Raw genomic sequence first — 17,049 nt, 5'->3', positions numbered from 1 at the left:
AGGATAACTACGCCCACCTTACATGGTTTTCTGAGGACTGACTGAAATACTACTTGAAAGCACCTGGGGCTAGGCGCTTTAGACACATGGATGTAGGAATCCGGCAGACGTTTGGGAAATGTACATCCTGTTCCCTCTTGACTAAATCTGGCGGCTGTAACAGAGGAGGACAGTAGGAGTGCTGCAGAGACAGAGGCCTCCATCGTCCTCACAGACTCTGACTCCACCAACCAGAGGCTGCATGGTGAAGACGCTGAGTGAGGGACTGGGCTGGGGGAATGCAGAGGTCCTCGTTCTGGTCCTGGTTTATCCACTTCCTGGCTGGGTGACCTCACACAAACTGCATATCCTCCCCAGACTTGAGTTCTCTCGTCTGCACATTTGCCCTTACGTAACTCCCAAGGTGATTATAAAGATCGTCTGAAGGTATCAAGATTAGAAAGGAAGAAGTAACTGTTTTTATTTGCAGGAAACATGATCTTGTAGATTCTTGTGATGCAGAGAATCCTAAGGAACAGGATAATTTCACATAATTCTATCAGAACTAATCAAATCCAGCAAGGTAGCAAGATGCAAGATCAACACCCAGAAATCAGTTGAGTTTTCATACACCACAAAAATGAAATTAAGAAAATAATTCCATTCATAATAACATCAAAAAATAAAATGCCTAGAAATATTTTAAAAGAAGTGCAAGACTTGTGCACTGAAAATTATAAAGCAGTGTGGAAAGAATTTGGAACCTGAATAAGTGGACGTCTCATGTTTATGGATCAAAAGACTTAATATTGTTAAGTTGGCAATATTTCCTAAATTGTTCTATAGATTCAACATAACACCTAACAAAATCCTAGCTGGATTTTTTTTCCAGAAGTTGAAAAGCTCATCCTGAAACTTATTTGGAAATACAAGTGACTCAAAATACCCAAAACCATCTTCAAAAAGAAGTAAGAAGTGGGAAGACTTACACACCCCTATTTCAAAACTCACTACAAAGCTACAGCAATCGTGATAGTGTGGTCCTGGCATAAGGATGGACATAGGAAGTAAAACTGAGAGCCCAGGAATAAACTCTTAACATTCATGGTCAGTTGATTTCCTACAAAAATATCAAGAAAGGAATAGTTTTTTCAACAAATGGTGCCAGAGCAACTACCTCACACCATACACAAAAATTAGCTCAAAATGTATTTCAGGGCTTCCCTGGTGGCGCAGTAGTTGAGAATCTGCCTGCCAATGCAGGGGACACGGGTTCGAGCCCTGGTCTGGGGGGATCCCACATGCCGCGGAGCGGCTGGGCCCGTGAGCCACAACTGCTGAGCCTGCGCGTCTGGAGCCTGTGCTCCGCAACGGGAGAGGCCGCGATGGTGAGAGGCCTGCGCACCGCGGTGAGGAGTGGCCCCCGCTTGCCGCAGCTAGAGGAAGCCCTCGCACAGAAACGAAGACCCAACACAGACAAAAATAAATATAAAAAATAAATTAACAGACAATACCCAATTATAATGAACACCAGGGAATATTAAAAAAAAAAAAAATGTATTTCAGACCTAGATGTAAGAACTAAAAGTATAAAACTCGCAGAAGAAAACACAGGAGTAAATCTTCATGATGTTGGATCAGTCAATTATTTCTTAGATATGACACAAAAAGTACAAAAAGAAAAGACTGAGATATTGGACTTCATCAACATTAAATGCTTTTGTACTTCAAGACACTTCAGGAAAGTGACGACAGGCTGGGAGAAAAATGTTTTCAAATCATATATTCCATAAGAAATATATATCCAAAATATATAAAGAACTCCCAAAACTAATAATAAAAAGACAACCCAATTTTTAAAAATGGATAATAGAATTTGAGTAGACATTTTTCCAAAGAAGTTATCAAATAGCCAATAAGCACATGATGTTAAGCATCTTAGTTCTCAGGGAAATGTAAATCAAAACCACAATGAAATACCTTGTCACTCCCACTCGAATGGCTATAGTAAAAAAGGAAAGACAATGACAAGTGTTATTGAGGATGTAGAAAAATGGGAACCGTCATACAGTGGGAATATAAAATGGTACAGCCACTTTGAAAAACAGTTTGGCAATTTCTCATGTTAAATGTAGAATTACCATATGACCCAGCAATTTCATGCCTAGGTATCTACCCAGGAGGAATGACAACATATGTCCACACAAAGGCTTGTACATGAATGTTCACAGCAGCCTTATTCATAATAGCTGAAAAGTGGAAATGACCCAAATGTTCATCAGCTGGTGAATGAATAAACAAAGTGTGGCCTATCCATACAATGGAATATTTTTGGCCAATGAAAAGGAATGATGTCCTAATACAACATGGATGAACCTCAGAAGCATTATGCTGAGTGAAAGAAGCCAAATACAAAAGAACACATGGTTCCATATATATGAAATGTCCAGAAAAGGCAAATCTTTAGAGAAAGAAAGAAGATTAGTGGTTACCTAGGGCTGGAGGTGAAAATGGGGAGCAACTACCCAGCCCAAGTTTTCCTTTTGGGATGATGGAAATATTCTAAAATTATATTGTGGTGATAGTTGCACACCTCTGTAAACATACTAAAAGTCATTGAGTTGTACACTTACGATGGATAGATTTTATGGTATGTAAATTATTCCTCAATAAATCTATTAATAATTTTAAAAGATCACTTGAGAGCACAACTATAGAGATCCACATATAGGACCTCATTAGCATATCAAGACTAAGTTACATTCCTCAGATTCCCAGCTACACAGTCAAATACCAGCCCCCAAGTCCTCCAAATGCAGGCTTTACCTACAAAGTCTTGTCCAGACTTTCCATCTCCCTACTGGTCTCCAAACCCGCTGCTACATGCAAAGCCCCTTTTTTGTTTCTTCATTTTAATTTTTCTGTTTGATAATACTGTCCATCTCCTATAGAAACTTTTCCTTTCCTTGATTACTCTGACCCTGTTTGACTCCTGGTTTTCATTTGAGGTCTTTGCTAGAATGTTCTGTGATAGGTCTTTACTTCTTCCTTGTCTCCTTTCCTGTCTCTTCTTCTATGTCGTGCTCCCTAAACGTAAGAAGGTCCCCCAAGGTTTCATCTTGACCTCTTTCCCTTCTCTTGACACAATCCTCCCAAGGAGCCTCATCTACTCACAGAATTTCCACCTCTATGAGGACAACTCTGAAATCTGTATCTCCAGCCTTCATGGCTAGTAATCACCACCCAGGCGTCTTGCAAGTGCCCAAAGTATGAGACTTAGATACTGTATTGATGTATTTTATTGAAACATTAGCCAGTATATTCCCTCCCATCATGTTTCAAGTAGGTGTCCAGTCCCTTTTGTCTTTGGAGAGCTGATATTACCTGCTGGACACGCTCCTTCCTTTGGGACTTTTTATCATCTCAAAACTGAGCTCATTTAAACACAGGGTGAACATGACTTCAAAGGGGAGGGGAGGAAGGAAGGCATATATGCCTTGAGGGAAGCAAGGAAGACAGGAAAACAGGACGGGCTACGTAATTCTGGGGACTTGACTCTCAGGCTCCTTCATTCTCACCTTGGATTTGGATGGCCTCTCCCAAACCCACACTGCTCAGAAATGTCAGAGTAATCATCTCAAAGCCCACTTCTGCTCTCCAAACGCTGCCCATCATTCCCGCCTCTGCCCCTTGACTTGAGCAACGCCATTCACCCTCTCGGCCCTTCTGCCAGGTTTCAACCTGCCCAAATCCTTCAGGCTTCACTCAAACACCGTCACCTCAGCAAACCTTCCCTCTTCACCACACACCCTTAGAAATGGTCCCCGCACCCCCTGTGCCTACTCTGTCCTTATTCTGTCCTGGCCTATGACTATTTCTTTCTGCACACACTGAGCTGCTCAGCTTAACTGCAAGCTCATCCAAGACAGAGGCCATGTCCCTTCAGAACAGCACCTCTCGCCTAGGACGTGATCATATATCCCCGCATAGGGAATGATCAGACACAAATGTACTTCATGAACATACGTCAACATTACATGCTGTTGTAATTACCAAATTCTGTGGTTCAGACAGTAAGTGGTAAAGGAGCCAGCAAATGGATGAAAATGAGATCTCAGAGCGCCATCCAGCTCTGAGATGTTACTATCTGTGGGTCAAGGCCTTGTAGAGGCGGGACATCTTGTTTTGGCTTCAAAGAGAAAGATGGGTGGAGGGCAGCTGGGTCCGGGCTGGGGTGGAGGCTCGGGGGTTCCAAGGAGGATGGGAGTAGAGTGCTTCCAGAAGTAATAAGTAGTGTAAGCAGAGGGAAGGAGTGGGCGTGCTCACAGAGGCCTCCAACCAAAACAGGGAGGTCAAGAGGTCATCCTCCCAAATTCCACTCCCGAAGGGGGTTCACAACTGGCCAGCAGAACCCTGATGATCCCTCTGTTTGAAGGGTAGGAATCAGTCTGTTTCCACTGACGGAAGCTCCTGAGGTGAGATTCACCACACAGCTGGCTGATCAGTTCAAAAGGCTAGTCAAACAGGTGGTTGAGAACTGAGTAAATAAAGGCATTTTTGTCTCCATTTGATTATTTTAGCTTTTAGCAGCTGTTAGCACAGTCTGAGAGTGAAGTCTTTGGGCTGTGACTTTCTTATCTGTTCCATCAGAGCTTGGTGAGGTCACTTAAGGCTTGGAAGCACAGCAGCCAGCCTCCGATGACCAGCCAAGGCCTGGGGAGTGGCGGGGTGGGGGGTGGGGATGGCTGAGCTGAGTCCAAGCACCCTCCACCCCCAACACACACAATCTTCTAGGCGCTTCCACCACCTTCCTGACCGGATCTTTGATGAAATCTACACACAAAGCTTCTTCGAATCCCATCTCCACTTCGGCTTACACATCTCGGGAGACATTAAGGAGGGTGAGAAAAAAGCAAAAGCAACCCAAGCAGGGAAGCCCAGCCAGGAAAGAGAGGAGCGCTCAGAGAGCACAGGCAAAGTGGCCGGCGTGGATAAACAGGCAGGAAGGATTGGAAAGGATTCCTCAGCTTCCATCCCTGTACATCTGAGGGAGGCCAGACTCCGGCCTGACTCAGAGGCCTGCGTTTGGTGAGGTTCTGCCCTTATACAGTTGCTGGAGCCGAATCTTACGCCCCAGTCTCTGTTCTGCACAATGAGAAAACAAATGCACTAGCATTCCTAAGCATCTTCTGCTTTTCACATTTTGTAATTCTGAATGTCTCTGGGGGAAATTTTGGATTGGGACGTAGTGGGTTTTGTTACATAGTTCCAAGCTCATTCATACGGTTTTAGTGTTCTGTTTTACACCGACAAATGCACACTAAAATGGACTATGAAAGTCACACACAGAAACGTACAGGGAGGGGTGTCATGTTTTGGGGTGAGGCCAGCTGGCTAAGCTGTGGGGGAATGGGCCAGACTGGGAGTAACCAGAACCTGGAATTAGATCCACCCACAGAGCCCAGCAAAACCGGGAGAGCCTCGGGTGCTGGGAGGTCCAGGCCAACAGGCTGAATGTGGCGGGGGGCTCGTTTGGACCTGGGAAGGAGAAGCACAGCCCACGCGAGGATGAAGGAGGGAACTCAGACGCCTGCAGAGTATGGCTGGAGGAATCCAGAATCCAGTGAGGTCGAAACAGCAGTTTGTTAGAAAATAGTGGGACCTCAGCAGATGAGGTTCAGCAACAGGACTCCAGAGACTTAGAAGACAGATAAATAATATAAGGCTTCCACCATGGGATCGAACACAAGTCCAGTTCCTGGCGCCGAACCAAAGAAGTGCGACAGACACGAATCAACTGTCTCTTCTGAGCAAGCTCTGGGCCCAGATGCTTTGACTGCCCACGCTCCACTACACTCACTGTGAGCGAGTGTAGACCAGCAGCAGGGTAGACTGCCAGACGGATGGCCTGGACGCCAGCAGGCGGGCGGCCTTCAGAGGCTGGACCCAGGTGGGGTCCGGTAGGCGGTCTCTCGTCCCCCCTCAGAGGGAAGCCCCTGCCTCCCTGCCCACACTCTTTCTGCCCCACCAGGGCTTGCCAACCTGCTGCCCGTCAGACGTTTTTGTTGGGCAACCTGGGGTGAACAGACAAGGCTGCTCTACCCAAGGGGATGGGCCGGGGGACCAGGCCCCCGAGCACACCTGTAACCCTCTCACGGCCCACGCACGCAGGTGCAGACGCTCTGCTGCAGACGCTTACGTGAGTTCTCACGATGAGCGCACCTGTCCTCCTGACTCGGACCTGGCACCACAGGAGCGCTCACTCTTAAAGGCGGCCGCCCAGGGGAAGCTGCTTCATCAGGGGGTGAAGGCTCGGCACTCCCCTCACCACAAGCCTGTCTGTGATTTCAGCCTGGGCAGCCCTTCGTCCAGATGAGTCTGCCCCACGTGGCTCTGTGACCTGTTTGTCAAGCCCTTGCTCCTCTCCTCGCTCCGGAAAGCGCCAAAGACAGGAGTAGGTTATGATCAAGCACGAGATCTGACGCGAGCCAAATGCTACACACAGGACGCAGAGGAACCCCAGACCTGCCCTGGGTCCTCGCCCGGGAGACCGTGGACACAATGGCCTTATTCACGGACGGGGACTCTGAAACCCCAGGAGGTGTTGTCTAAAGTGTCTCTGAAATAAACGTTAACATGCTGCCCCAGGCTCCCTCGGAATCCGTTCTAAACGTTCTTTAACCCGTTCAGTGCGCAGCGCTGACGAGGAGGCCGGTCCCGAGAGCAGCCTCGGCAGGAGGCCTGCGGTCCCATCAATCAGCAGTGGGGAGACGGGAGGGGGGGTGAGGCAGGAGACCAGCCTGGTATGGAGACCACCCGGCTCCAGGAAGGGAACCTCCTAAAAGAGGGTTTGCTGTGCTTATAGTCAAAGACTTTCACCACGGCTCTGCCCACCAGCCTCTCCGTCCCCTCCTGCACGGAGTACATTTCCAGCAGCCGAATGAACACCCTGGCATCACAGTGGAAACCAAGAGAAACATACTTTTTGAAAAGTGGCACTTCAGTGTCGAGAGGTCTGATGATGGGAGCTGAAATAATGACGTGCTGGGAGAGATTATTTTTGTAAATTCTTGGAACGCGCTTTTTTCTCCGGGCTTGAGCTGGCCAGCCGGTTTCTGCAGGCGGCTTACTCAGGACCCATTACACACACCATAGCTTTAAGTGGAAACGTGAAAAGATGTTGTTAGGTGTCTCTGGGAAGTAAGTGACAAAACTGAGACAAGAGTTCATGCAGATGAGAAGACAGATTTAATTGTGTGTTTGTGAGAAATGTCCTCTACCAGCCGTGGGGCAGGCAGAGAGATGAGAAGTCCAGATGCTGGGGTCCACTGGAACCCACAGGAGCAATTTCTCTCCTTGATCCCCATGATTATTCTACATGTTTCTGGAACTCTCCTTTAAGAGATTGTCTCTGATCCCCTAAAGGGCCAACTCCAGGTGAATATCTTAATCCAACCTGAAATCTATTCTGATGAAAATTTACTTTGTCAAATAAACAGCCATCCAAACTTTCCCATCTTTGCTTATAGGAGCCCCAGACTTCTGAATTTCTTGTAGGCTTGGAATTGATTCAGGGTTCCCTTCTTTTCAGCTCTTCCATATTCACTCACTACCCAATCAGCAAGTTCTGCCTCGAGGGCACTCCTCAAATTCAACTCTTCACTTATAGCCCATCGGAAAGAACAGATGCTCCAACATTTGAAGTAGAAAAAAAGGAAAGGTAGAGCCTACTGAATTATCTTCAGTTTAGCTTTCAAAGCTTTCTATCAATTGCATGTCTTTTTTCTTTTTTTTTTAAAACAAATTCACCTCTCTCTCTCTAACCCGCTACCCTATACCAGGATGGTGAATGGGTTTAGCACCCTTCCCTCTGTCTTGTTAATGTGTCTCTGACTTTATTTCTCTGACTTTACTTGTGCCATGTCCCTCATCAGAGTCTTTATAGATTTTTTTTTAAGATCTGGCCCAAAATTTATCTCCACTAAAAATCTTTCCAGTCATCTTTCAATGTTTATTCCTAGATCCACCTTCTCCATGGAACTGTTCAAGACCATTATAACTCCCAATAAGACCTGTCTCCCTGAGTTGCAGACACTTAATCTCTATGCCATTTGTTTAAATTAAGACCTACAAGTTCCTTATAAAATGCACCTAATATCTATTCAGTGCATAAATGTTAAATATATTCCCGCCACCTCTATGTGAGGATTATATATCCTGAACTATTGGCGTCAAGCTTGGCAATATGATTTGCTTTGGCCAATGAAACGGGAGTAGATGTGACTTGTGCCACCTCTGAGCAGAACTTTTAAGCATCATTACACTGTTCACCATTTTCCCTTTTCCCTCTGCCATGCGAGAAGCACGTCTCATTTAGAAGTGGCTTTTTCAGCCTGTGTCTCAAAATGAAGAGGAAATGGGGCAGTTAATCCTTAAAGTCCGTGCACATGAGTGAAAAAAAAATCTTAGTTGTGGTAAGCCTCTGATAGAGCTTGTTACTGCAACATGATTTAGCCTAATCTTATTGGTAAAGTGGGTAATATGTACAATTTTTATCACAGTGGTTTTACACAAAGTTTCTCATTCTGTCCTCACAACAAGCCTATTGGGTAAGTTTTACTTTCTCCATTCTACTGCTAAATAATATTAAAACTCAAAAGCACTTGTTCAAATCCTGCAAGTCAGAAAGTGAGAGAACAGATGAAATTAGATCTTTGGCAGCAAATCCACAGCTCTTTCCATTATACCATGTACTGTGGGTTGAACTGTGTTCTCTAAAGAGTTATGGTGAAGTTCTATCCCTCAGCACCTGTGAGTGAGACCTTATTTAGACACAAGGTCTTTGCAGATGTAATCAAGTTAAGATGAGGTCACGAGGATGGGCCCTAATCCCGTATGACTGGTGTCCTTATAAGAAGGGACACACAGGGAGAACGCCATGACAGTGAAGCAGAGATTGGAGTGACACTTCGATGTTATCTACAAACCAAAAATACCAATGACTGCTGGCAACACAAGAAAGCTAAGAGAAAGGCATGGAACAGATGCCCCCCTAGAGCCTTCGGAGGGAGCGTGGCCCTGCCGGCACCTTGATTTCAGATGACCGGCTTCCAGAACTATGAAGGAATAATTTCTATTATTTTAGGTCACCGCATTTGTGGTAATTTGTTACAGCAGCCTAGGAAACCAAACACCGTGACCACCTCAATTTCAGGGCATAAACCATCAGAAATTCTCAGGAAGTAGGTTTGGGGGTGCAAGTGGTGTGTCTAAAGAAGCTTTCATTCTTCCATTGGCTGCCCAGTGTCCGCATCCTGCCTGTGTTAGTTTCCAAGAGCTGTCGTAACAAAGTACCACAGACCAGGTGACTTGAACAACAGAACTTTATTTTTCACAGTTCTGGAGGCTAGAAGTCCAAAATCAAGGTGTCATCAGGGTTGGTCTTTTCTACAGCCCTCTCTCCTTGGCTTGTAGATGGCCACCTTCTCCCTGTGTCTGCACATGGTCTTCCTTTGGCGCCCATCTGTGTCCTATCTCCTCTTCTTAACAGGACATTAGTTATGTTGGATTAGAGCCCACCCTAACAGCTCCATTTAACTTAATTGCCATTTTAAAGACCCTATCTCCAAATGCAGTCACATTCTGAGGCACTGGGGGATAGGACTTCAAGATATACATCTGTGTGTTGGACAAGGAGGACACGATTCAGCCCATAAACCATTTCATGTTTTCAAATATCTAAGGAGCCTCTCATGAGCCTTAAGCAATCTGGAGTGGAGACTGAGAGCGCAAGACGGCCTGACCCTTTAAGTCGCCAGACCCATCCCTGGGTCTGACAGCCAGGACCACACAAAACGTGGCCTTCGCTGTCCTCTCACAGCTGTTCACACGGTTCTGAACCATTTGCCTTGTTCATGCTTCACTGACGCCTCTGCCTTCTTGGCTTCGGCAGTCTTGGCTGGAGTTAGGCTCTGTCTAGGGCTACGCTGATGACTAGTGTTTTGCTGCACCCCCTACACCCCAGGCCTTTGAGGCCCAGCACCCTCCTCATGGGTGACTCTCCTTTCAACCCTCTTGCAGCCCCTGACCTTATAGTCAAAATGTAAAACAAAACTGATAGACATATTTTCAGGTTATATAAGATTATTAGGCATAAATGGTAATCGGTTCACCTAAATATCTGTTCATTGCTTTCATAAAGCAAAGCATAATTTCAGTCTTTTCCTCTGCCTGCTAGTTTAGTAGTAACTAAAATCAAAATAATAATCAAGTTCCCTGAAACTCTGAACGCTTTAATCATTATTATAATGCTTCTTCACTAGGATAAGTTTTGTTTGAAGACAGAGCATGACAAGTGAAGGGAGGGTGGCCAGGGAAGGCGTACCCACTGCAGTGACTTCGGGGAAGAGATCTAAAAAACAGCAACAGAGCGAGAATTCCCTGGCGGTCCAGTGGTTAGGACATGGTGCTTTTACTGCCGAGGGTGCGGGTTCAATCCCTGGTCAGGGAACTAAGATTCCTCAAACTTTGGGTCTTTCTGGGGAAAAGCATTCCAGACAGAAGGAACAGCAAGTTCAGGTGTCCTGGGATGGCCACCTGCCTGGAACAGGTGAGGAAAAAAGGGAGGAAATGGTGGGGAATGAGGCTGGAAAGGGGCTGGGTGACCTGGGGCCAGTTCTGTAAGAGCTTGAATCTACTGGAGGGTCTGAACAGAGGAGTGACACCATCGGGCATGTGTTTTAAGAGGACTAGTCTGGTTCGCACGTGAGACAAACCGTAGGGCAGAGAGGGTGGGGGACCAGGAGCTGTTGGGCAGCTCTAGGCTACCGAGGGTGCGCCCTCTAGGCAGGGCCCCAGGGATGGAGGCAGGAGAAGCAGAGGCTTTGCGATCCATCCTGAAAGCAGAGCCGACTCAGCTGTGGGAGAAAAGGTGGTGAGGAAGATGAGGAGGAGCCAACAGAAGGGACCGAGGAGGAATCAGTGAAATAGGAGGAAGCAGAGAGAGGAGGGTGTCCTGGAACTGAGGGCGCTATCTGGAAGGAGGTCACCAAAGCGGAGGACTGACCCTGGATTACCAGGAGGCCGCTGCTGGAAACAAAAGCATGACGGGGTTCTGCAGGAGAGAGGGTAAGCAGGGAGCAGCGGGCACCCCAGACAGAGGCATCTAAATCCAAGGAAGCCAAGCCCTGGGCTGAAGAGCCCCGAGCAGATGCTGACCCAGGGGCAGGAGAGGCCACAGTGCCCCGGAGAGAGGCCATGTCCATGCTGCTGGGGCTGTGGGCGTGCAGAGGCCGCCACAAGTGAAACTGAATTCTCCAGAAGGCTGAGGATGTGGGCTTTTTTTCAAAACATGATTTCTCAAGTACTTTCTGCACTGATTTCCTTTGGTCCAAGTGACAGCCGGTTTTAATTTAAATCGGCTATTTTCTTAAAGGCAAGGGAAAGCTTGCCTTACCCGGCAATCCCTCACTCCAGAATGTGGGGCCTTGATATCTGGGAAGAATTTGCTTCACGTGTCATTTCTAGGAGGGTGGTCAGAACTGCATCGGCACAGATATTAATTCTAAGCAGTTAACATCCTTGGTTTTGCTTTGATTCCACTAGAGGATTAATCAAGTGCCTTTATCCAGGCTCTGGCTGCTTCCCGGACTGGTCATAAGGGGACCTCTGTCCTGGGTCCCAGGTCATATACAAAACCTTCTGGGCACGCCAGGATTCGGGTCGGGGCCCTGCTGGTTGCTGTATAAGAACTGGCCTCTGAGGCCTGCCCTCCAATCTCAGCCCTGCTACTGAGGTTCTTAGGTGTCTGCAGTGAAGTACCCAGTCTCCCTGCACTTTATTTACCAGTTTCTAAATGTTAACATGATAATAACATACTGTATAGCAAACATCTCAGGATATGTTCATCTCCTGGCAGATTATGTTCGGGAAGATTAAATTCTAGACCAGCTTCCCTGCTACTCAGGACATTTCTGGGCCACCTTCCCCAAACACTTAATCAGAAGTGCTCAAGAGTTACAAGCAAATGTTGCCATTGGCTTTGGCAAAATGATGCTACCTTATGCTGCCTCAAAACACACCCGACGTTTTCTCTTATGCGTGATCTGCATTGAACAAATCACTGCTTTTTGTCCGTGGATGTTATGTTAAACTTTACTTAAATCAAATGGGGATTTACCTCAAAGAGAATAATTTTACAAAAAGATCCACAGTTAAAGATTAAAACAGTAAGCTTCCCCATAGCAGTTACACTGTGGTTATATTTTAACTAAAATTACGTTGATCTACAGACAGCTCTTCAGAAAAAGAGCTTACGCATAAAGTAAGATATTATGATAAACGCCATGTTTGGGGCTGTTTATTCCAGCTCAGAGCTCACCTCCTTCAAAATGCTTTCACACGCTACTCCGACTGGAAGAAAATTCTCCTCTCTTCTGGTCTTGCATAGCATATTAGGAAACTACCCGCTGGTCCTTTGTGCAGTAGTCTGCTAGGGCTGCCCTAACAAAGTACCACCGACTGAGTGGCCAAACAACAGAAATTGATCTCTTGCAGTTCTGGAGGCTGGAAATCTGAGATCAAGGAGTCGGCAGGTCTGCTTTCTGGTGAGACCTCTCTCCTTCGCTTGCAGATGGCAGCCTTCTCACTGTCCTCATGAGGTCTCTTCTCTGTGAACGTTGATCCCCGACGTCTCTTCCTCTTCTTAAAAGAGCATCAGACATAGTGCAGTAGGGCCCCACTCTAAACAGCCTCATTTAACTTAATCACCTCTTTAAACACCATGTCCTTAAATATGGTTACATTCTGATGTACTGGGGGTTGGGATTTCAACACATGAATTTTGGAGGGACACCGTTCGGCCCTTGCTACTCATTTGAGATATTAGTAGGTACATGATGTGTCTCTCCTGCTCAACTTGAATGTAGGCTCCCTGGGTGAATGGCCCTGTTTTAAGATTCTATGCGTTCCCAGTAATCAATTGTTTGATGGATCTTCTTTTTTGCGGCGGGGTCGGGTTGGGGGGGGGGGGCGCGGGGCACCAGTCCGCACAGCTTGTGGGATCTTAGTTCCCCGACCAGGGACTGAACCCAGGCCCTGGTCAGTGAAAGCGGGGAGTCCTAACCACTGGACCGCCAGGGAATTCCCTTGATGGATCTTCTTGATCACTATTGGAATTCTGTTCACATTTGTCCTGATGCAAACACATTTTGAAGGAAAAAAAAGAACAGTCACGGTGGCTTCATGTCGATGACTGGGCTGGATGATTTCCACGGTTCCTCACACGTCCTGTGACTGTTCGTTTCCCATCACCATCCACGTGGCTTCCCATGGAATTCTCCTCTCTAAAGATCAGTCATTTGCTTAACTTCTAATATGTAGGCCTCCCAAGAGGTGCCAGTCCTAACTTTTTCTAATTTCACGTCTGCTTCTGGCAACAGCTGAGATTCCGGCCGGATGAGGACCCAGAAGCTGAGGAAACTGAGGTTCAGGGCAGCGCGACGGCTTGCCCAGTCTTCCCGACCCTGCAAGGACTCCAGCCAAGCTCTCCCAGCTCCCAGGCCAAGTTCCTTCCAATAACCCATCATTCCTCATTATGCAAAGAGAAGAACACCAAGGGCTTTATGGCTTATGGGCAATAATTCATGTAAGGAAGTGAGATCACAGTCTGTCTTATAAATTCTGAGGAACCTTAAGACAGCATATCTTTTAGTACCAAAAGGATCTAGCATGATTCTTTCGTTGGTTCATAAAATGTTCATATGCTCAAACCATATGTTTAACTACTATTCCCAATGGATAGATCCTTCCTTATATGAAAAACAGAGGAATTTTTCAACATCAGGTGGAAAAAGAAGCATAGATATTGGGGGAAATAGTCTAGATTTCACGCTGAGTCAGTCCCAGGGCAGTGGAGATGGCAGCATCCTGATGGCCAGGCCACCCCAGCCCACAATCCCACTCCAAGCCTTTATGTCCAGTCAGTAGGTACAAGACAAGTCACACCCAAAGACACTGGCACATGAACATGAGTCTTGCTGGACACATCCTACATACAATATTGCTTCTATAAAAGTAAAAAAGCCAACTTAAGTACCAAGCAAGCTTTCAAGTCAGATCATACATTTTACCATCAAAAACTCTAAAGACGTAAGCCGTATGGAGAGCCTGTGGCTTTCTCGGGCTAGACTCGGTTTGAAAGTAAAGGTAAGATCTTTGTCAAACATTAATGGGACCTGCACTGTCCCTCCACGAGGAGGGCCCTTCTGTCGTGCCTAGACCAGAGAAAATACCCACAGCCTGACAAGAAGTGTCTGCGTGACTAAGGCTTTGTGCAAATTAGTCCTTGTGCTGATATCAGGAACGTGGATCTGACAGACAAAGGGCCGAGTCACTGGTTGCGTTTCTCCGCGGAGACTGTAATGGTCCCTTTTTGCTCGCTGGAGTCTGACTTGCTAAAATGGATTTTGTTCCTCTTCCACTGAGATTGAGAAAAGTGCACGTGGCAGTTCGTGAATCGAGCCTCGCAGCAGGGCTCTGAGAGACAACTGGTGTCGGGGTGGCCGCAGGTGTGAAACGCCCTGGACAGAGCTGAAGTCGGCCTGTGACACACAATAACCTCTGTGTGTGGCCCGCAAACGGCTTCCCTGCAAGGGCAGATCCGTGCCAAGGGAGGACCAGGAGACTTTTGTTCATCTTCTTTATCTGAGAGATGCTGATTGTTTGTCTGTTGGGGGAGATTTTTGAAAATGAGCAGATAAATTCCTTGCTGTGTGCCGTCTGGACTTTTTTTTTGCTCTCCATGCCTTTATTTCTAATTCTCCAAAATCTCTTTCCCCATTAATTTTATGGCATTTTTATGTACACATGCATACCGTATCTATGTATGAAGTCAGAGATAGCAATTTGTCTTTCCAGGATCCTTGGGCTTCGCTGTCCTGTGAAGATCCACAATGAGATACAAGAGTTCTCATCCCCTTCCTGTGAACGTAATTTATAGTTTTCCCTGTGCTCAGAGCACACAGCTAAGCCCTACATAAGCATCAATAGCAGCGCATTCTTACCAGCCTCCCCGGACAGCTTGCTAAATTCTTTCTGAGCGCCTCTTGCTGGCCCTTAACGAAGGTTAGCTGATAAACAAACCGGAAGCTAGGAATCTCACTGTGTGAGCACAGATAGAGGATCAAATTCGTGGAATCACATTTGGCGTGCTGGCAATCCCAGATGAAGGTCATTTTTAGGCAAAAGTCAGCTTTTCCAAACCTAGGCACAGTCTGGGTTAGCTGGGGGGCTGGGTTTTGTTTTGTTAACAGATGCTAGAAGTTAAAAGTGGGAATCTGAACTACACATCAATTTTTTCTTCTCCATGTCATTTTACCTGGCCCCAAAAGGCAAAATAAGGAGCAAGTAGCATTGCTAAGTAATACTTCAGGATATGACCTGAAAATTCCCTCCGAGTCATCCAGGAATCCCACATGTAACTTTCATAATCTAGCACATTGACAAACAAGCCAAAACAGCTCCAGGATGACAGATGACTGCAGGGCAAAGGGACAGAAGGAATCTGATACAAATGAAGACCTGCTGACTTTTTAAATTTGAACTTAGAAAATACGGAGTAGGCTAGAATTTTTTATCTGTAAAACAAATAACCACTTTAACAATCATCTATTCATGTAGTTCTCTGTTCTCCACACTGAGAATCCAAAACAGGTCCTGGGGATAACTTTTGGAAAACAACACACCCATGAAAAAAAAAATCTCAGCCAAGAACACACACTTCCTGTCTATCTCTGGTGTCCCAAAGGATGAGGGAAACCTGAACATTTACATGAGACTCGAATGCCAGGAGCTAACTGCTACCGCTGGACTCCAGCCCGCTCCTCCCCGCCCGGGAGAGGACTCAGTACTCACCAGTCATTAGGCTGTAGTAATTGGGGTAAGAGAGACTGGGAAAGTCTGGGGTCAAGTAATCCACTTTTACCCCCCTGCTCACAATCTCTCTGAAACCAGGCAAGGACTCCAGGGCCTCATCACTGATGTAGTCAGAGCGAAAACCATCCAGCAGAAACACCAGGAGCTTCCGGCGCGCCGGGGCTGGCTGTGCCAGGCTGAGAACAAGGACCAGCAGGAGGGCCCCGAGCTTCTCTGCCATGCTGCCAGGAGCCCGCCCGAGCACGGCTGGCACAGCCGTCCCTTTGCAGAGACTGAGGATGGAGAATCTGTAGCTATTCTCTCTTCTAGGGGCTGGACCTTGACTGCTGGCCTTCCTGAGCCAAGTTCACTTTCAGAATTTAAAGGTACAGCACCCCCTTTTAAAAACATCTATGCTCACCCTTTACTAGAAAGCCCGGAGATCAACCCCTTCGGAGAAGCCAGGTTCCCAAACAACCCAGAATTAACACCAGGGGAGAGAGTGCAACCTTATTATTTGGGGCGAATGTTCCAGAAATACAAGCGCCCACAGAGAGGTGGAATTTTAGAAGATGACAGAAGTCAACACTAACTCTGCAGCTGGGCTAACCACAGGGAGGAGCCAGGGGAAAGGGTAATCTCTTAATTTGCTGTCATCCCACGTCTCTGCCCGATTTAAACTCTCTCACTGACTTTTTCGCTTACAATTTAGTAACGCAAACCTCTTAACTCAGGATGTAAACAAGAGACCATAACATTCGTCTTGGGCATATCAGTGGACTTTTCAGCAGTGCCTCCATCTTCATAGCATTTAAAAACAAATTATTTGTCTATGTCTCAGCCACTTACTCTTTTCGTATGCATCTCTATACAGCGCTTATTGTTTTACTTTTCAAGTTGCCCGTGTCCAAACCCAGCTGTAGGAGGAGATGCCTCCCAGCAGAGGCATAGAGCCAGAAAGTTCCACAGGTGAACAACAGAGGTGGGGGTCATTATGGCAGATTGGTCTGAGGTAGCATTGCCCCAAGAGGGCAGCAATCAGACAGAGAGCTGGAGGACGAGCGTTTGAGATGGACAAGCACAGCCAGAGATAACCATGAGGCTTCATGCCAAGAAGGACCAGGCAGAGGAGGGACCGGGAGGCTGACCAGGAGGTCG

At 46.7% G+C, this 17,049-nt stretch overlaps 1 protein-coding gene across 3 annotated transcripts in view; it reads right to left on the bottom strand.

Moving 5' to 3' along the window:
• Nucleotides 1–16,246, bottom strand: part of ENPP6 (ectonucleotide pyrophosphatase/phosphodiesterase 6) — a 98,528-nt gene extending 82,282 nt beyond the window's left edge. Inside the window, exon 1 of one of the 3 annotated variants that reach the window (XM_057537399.1) lies at nt 15,892–16,246. In XM_057537399.1, coding sequence (XP_057393382.1) covers nt 15,892–16,132 — 241 coding nt within the window. In that variant the 5' untranslated portion in view covers nt 16,133–16,246. The remainder of the gene's footprint in view (nt 1–15,891) is intronic. The other 2 variants (XM_057537398.1, XM_007177855.3) reach the window with 2 other exon arrangements.
• Nucleotides 16,247–17,049: the final 803 nt, after the last annotated feature.

The sequence above is a fragment of the Balaenoptera acutorostrata genome, chromosome 21, assembly GCF_949987535.1.
Source record: "Balaenoptera acutorostrata chromosome 21, mBalAcu1.1, whole genome shotgun sequence".
Classification (NCBI taxonomy): Eukaryota; Metazoa; Chordata; class Mammalia; order Artiodactyla; family Balaenopteridae; genus Balaenoptera; species Balaenoptera acutorostrata.
This window is presented reverse-complemented; position numbering and strand designations above follow the sequence as displayed.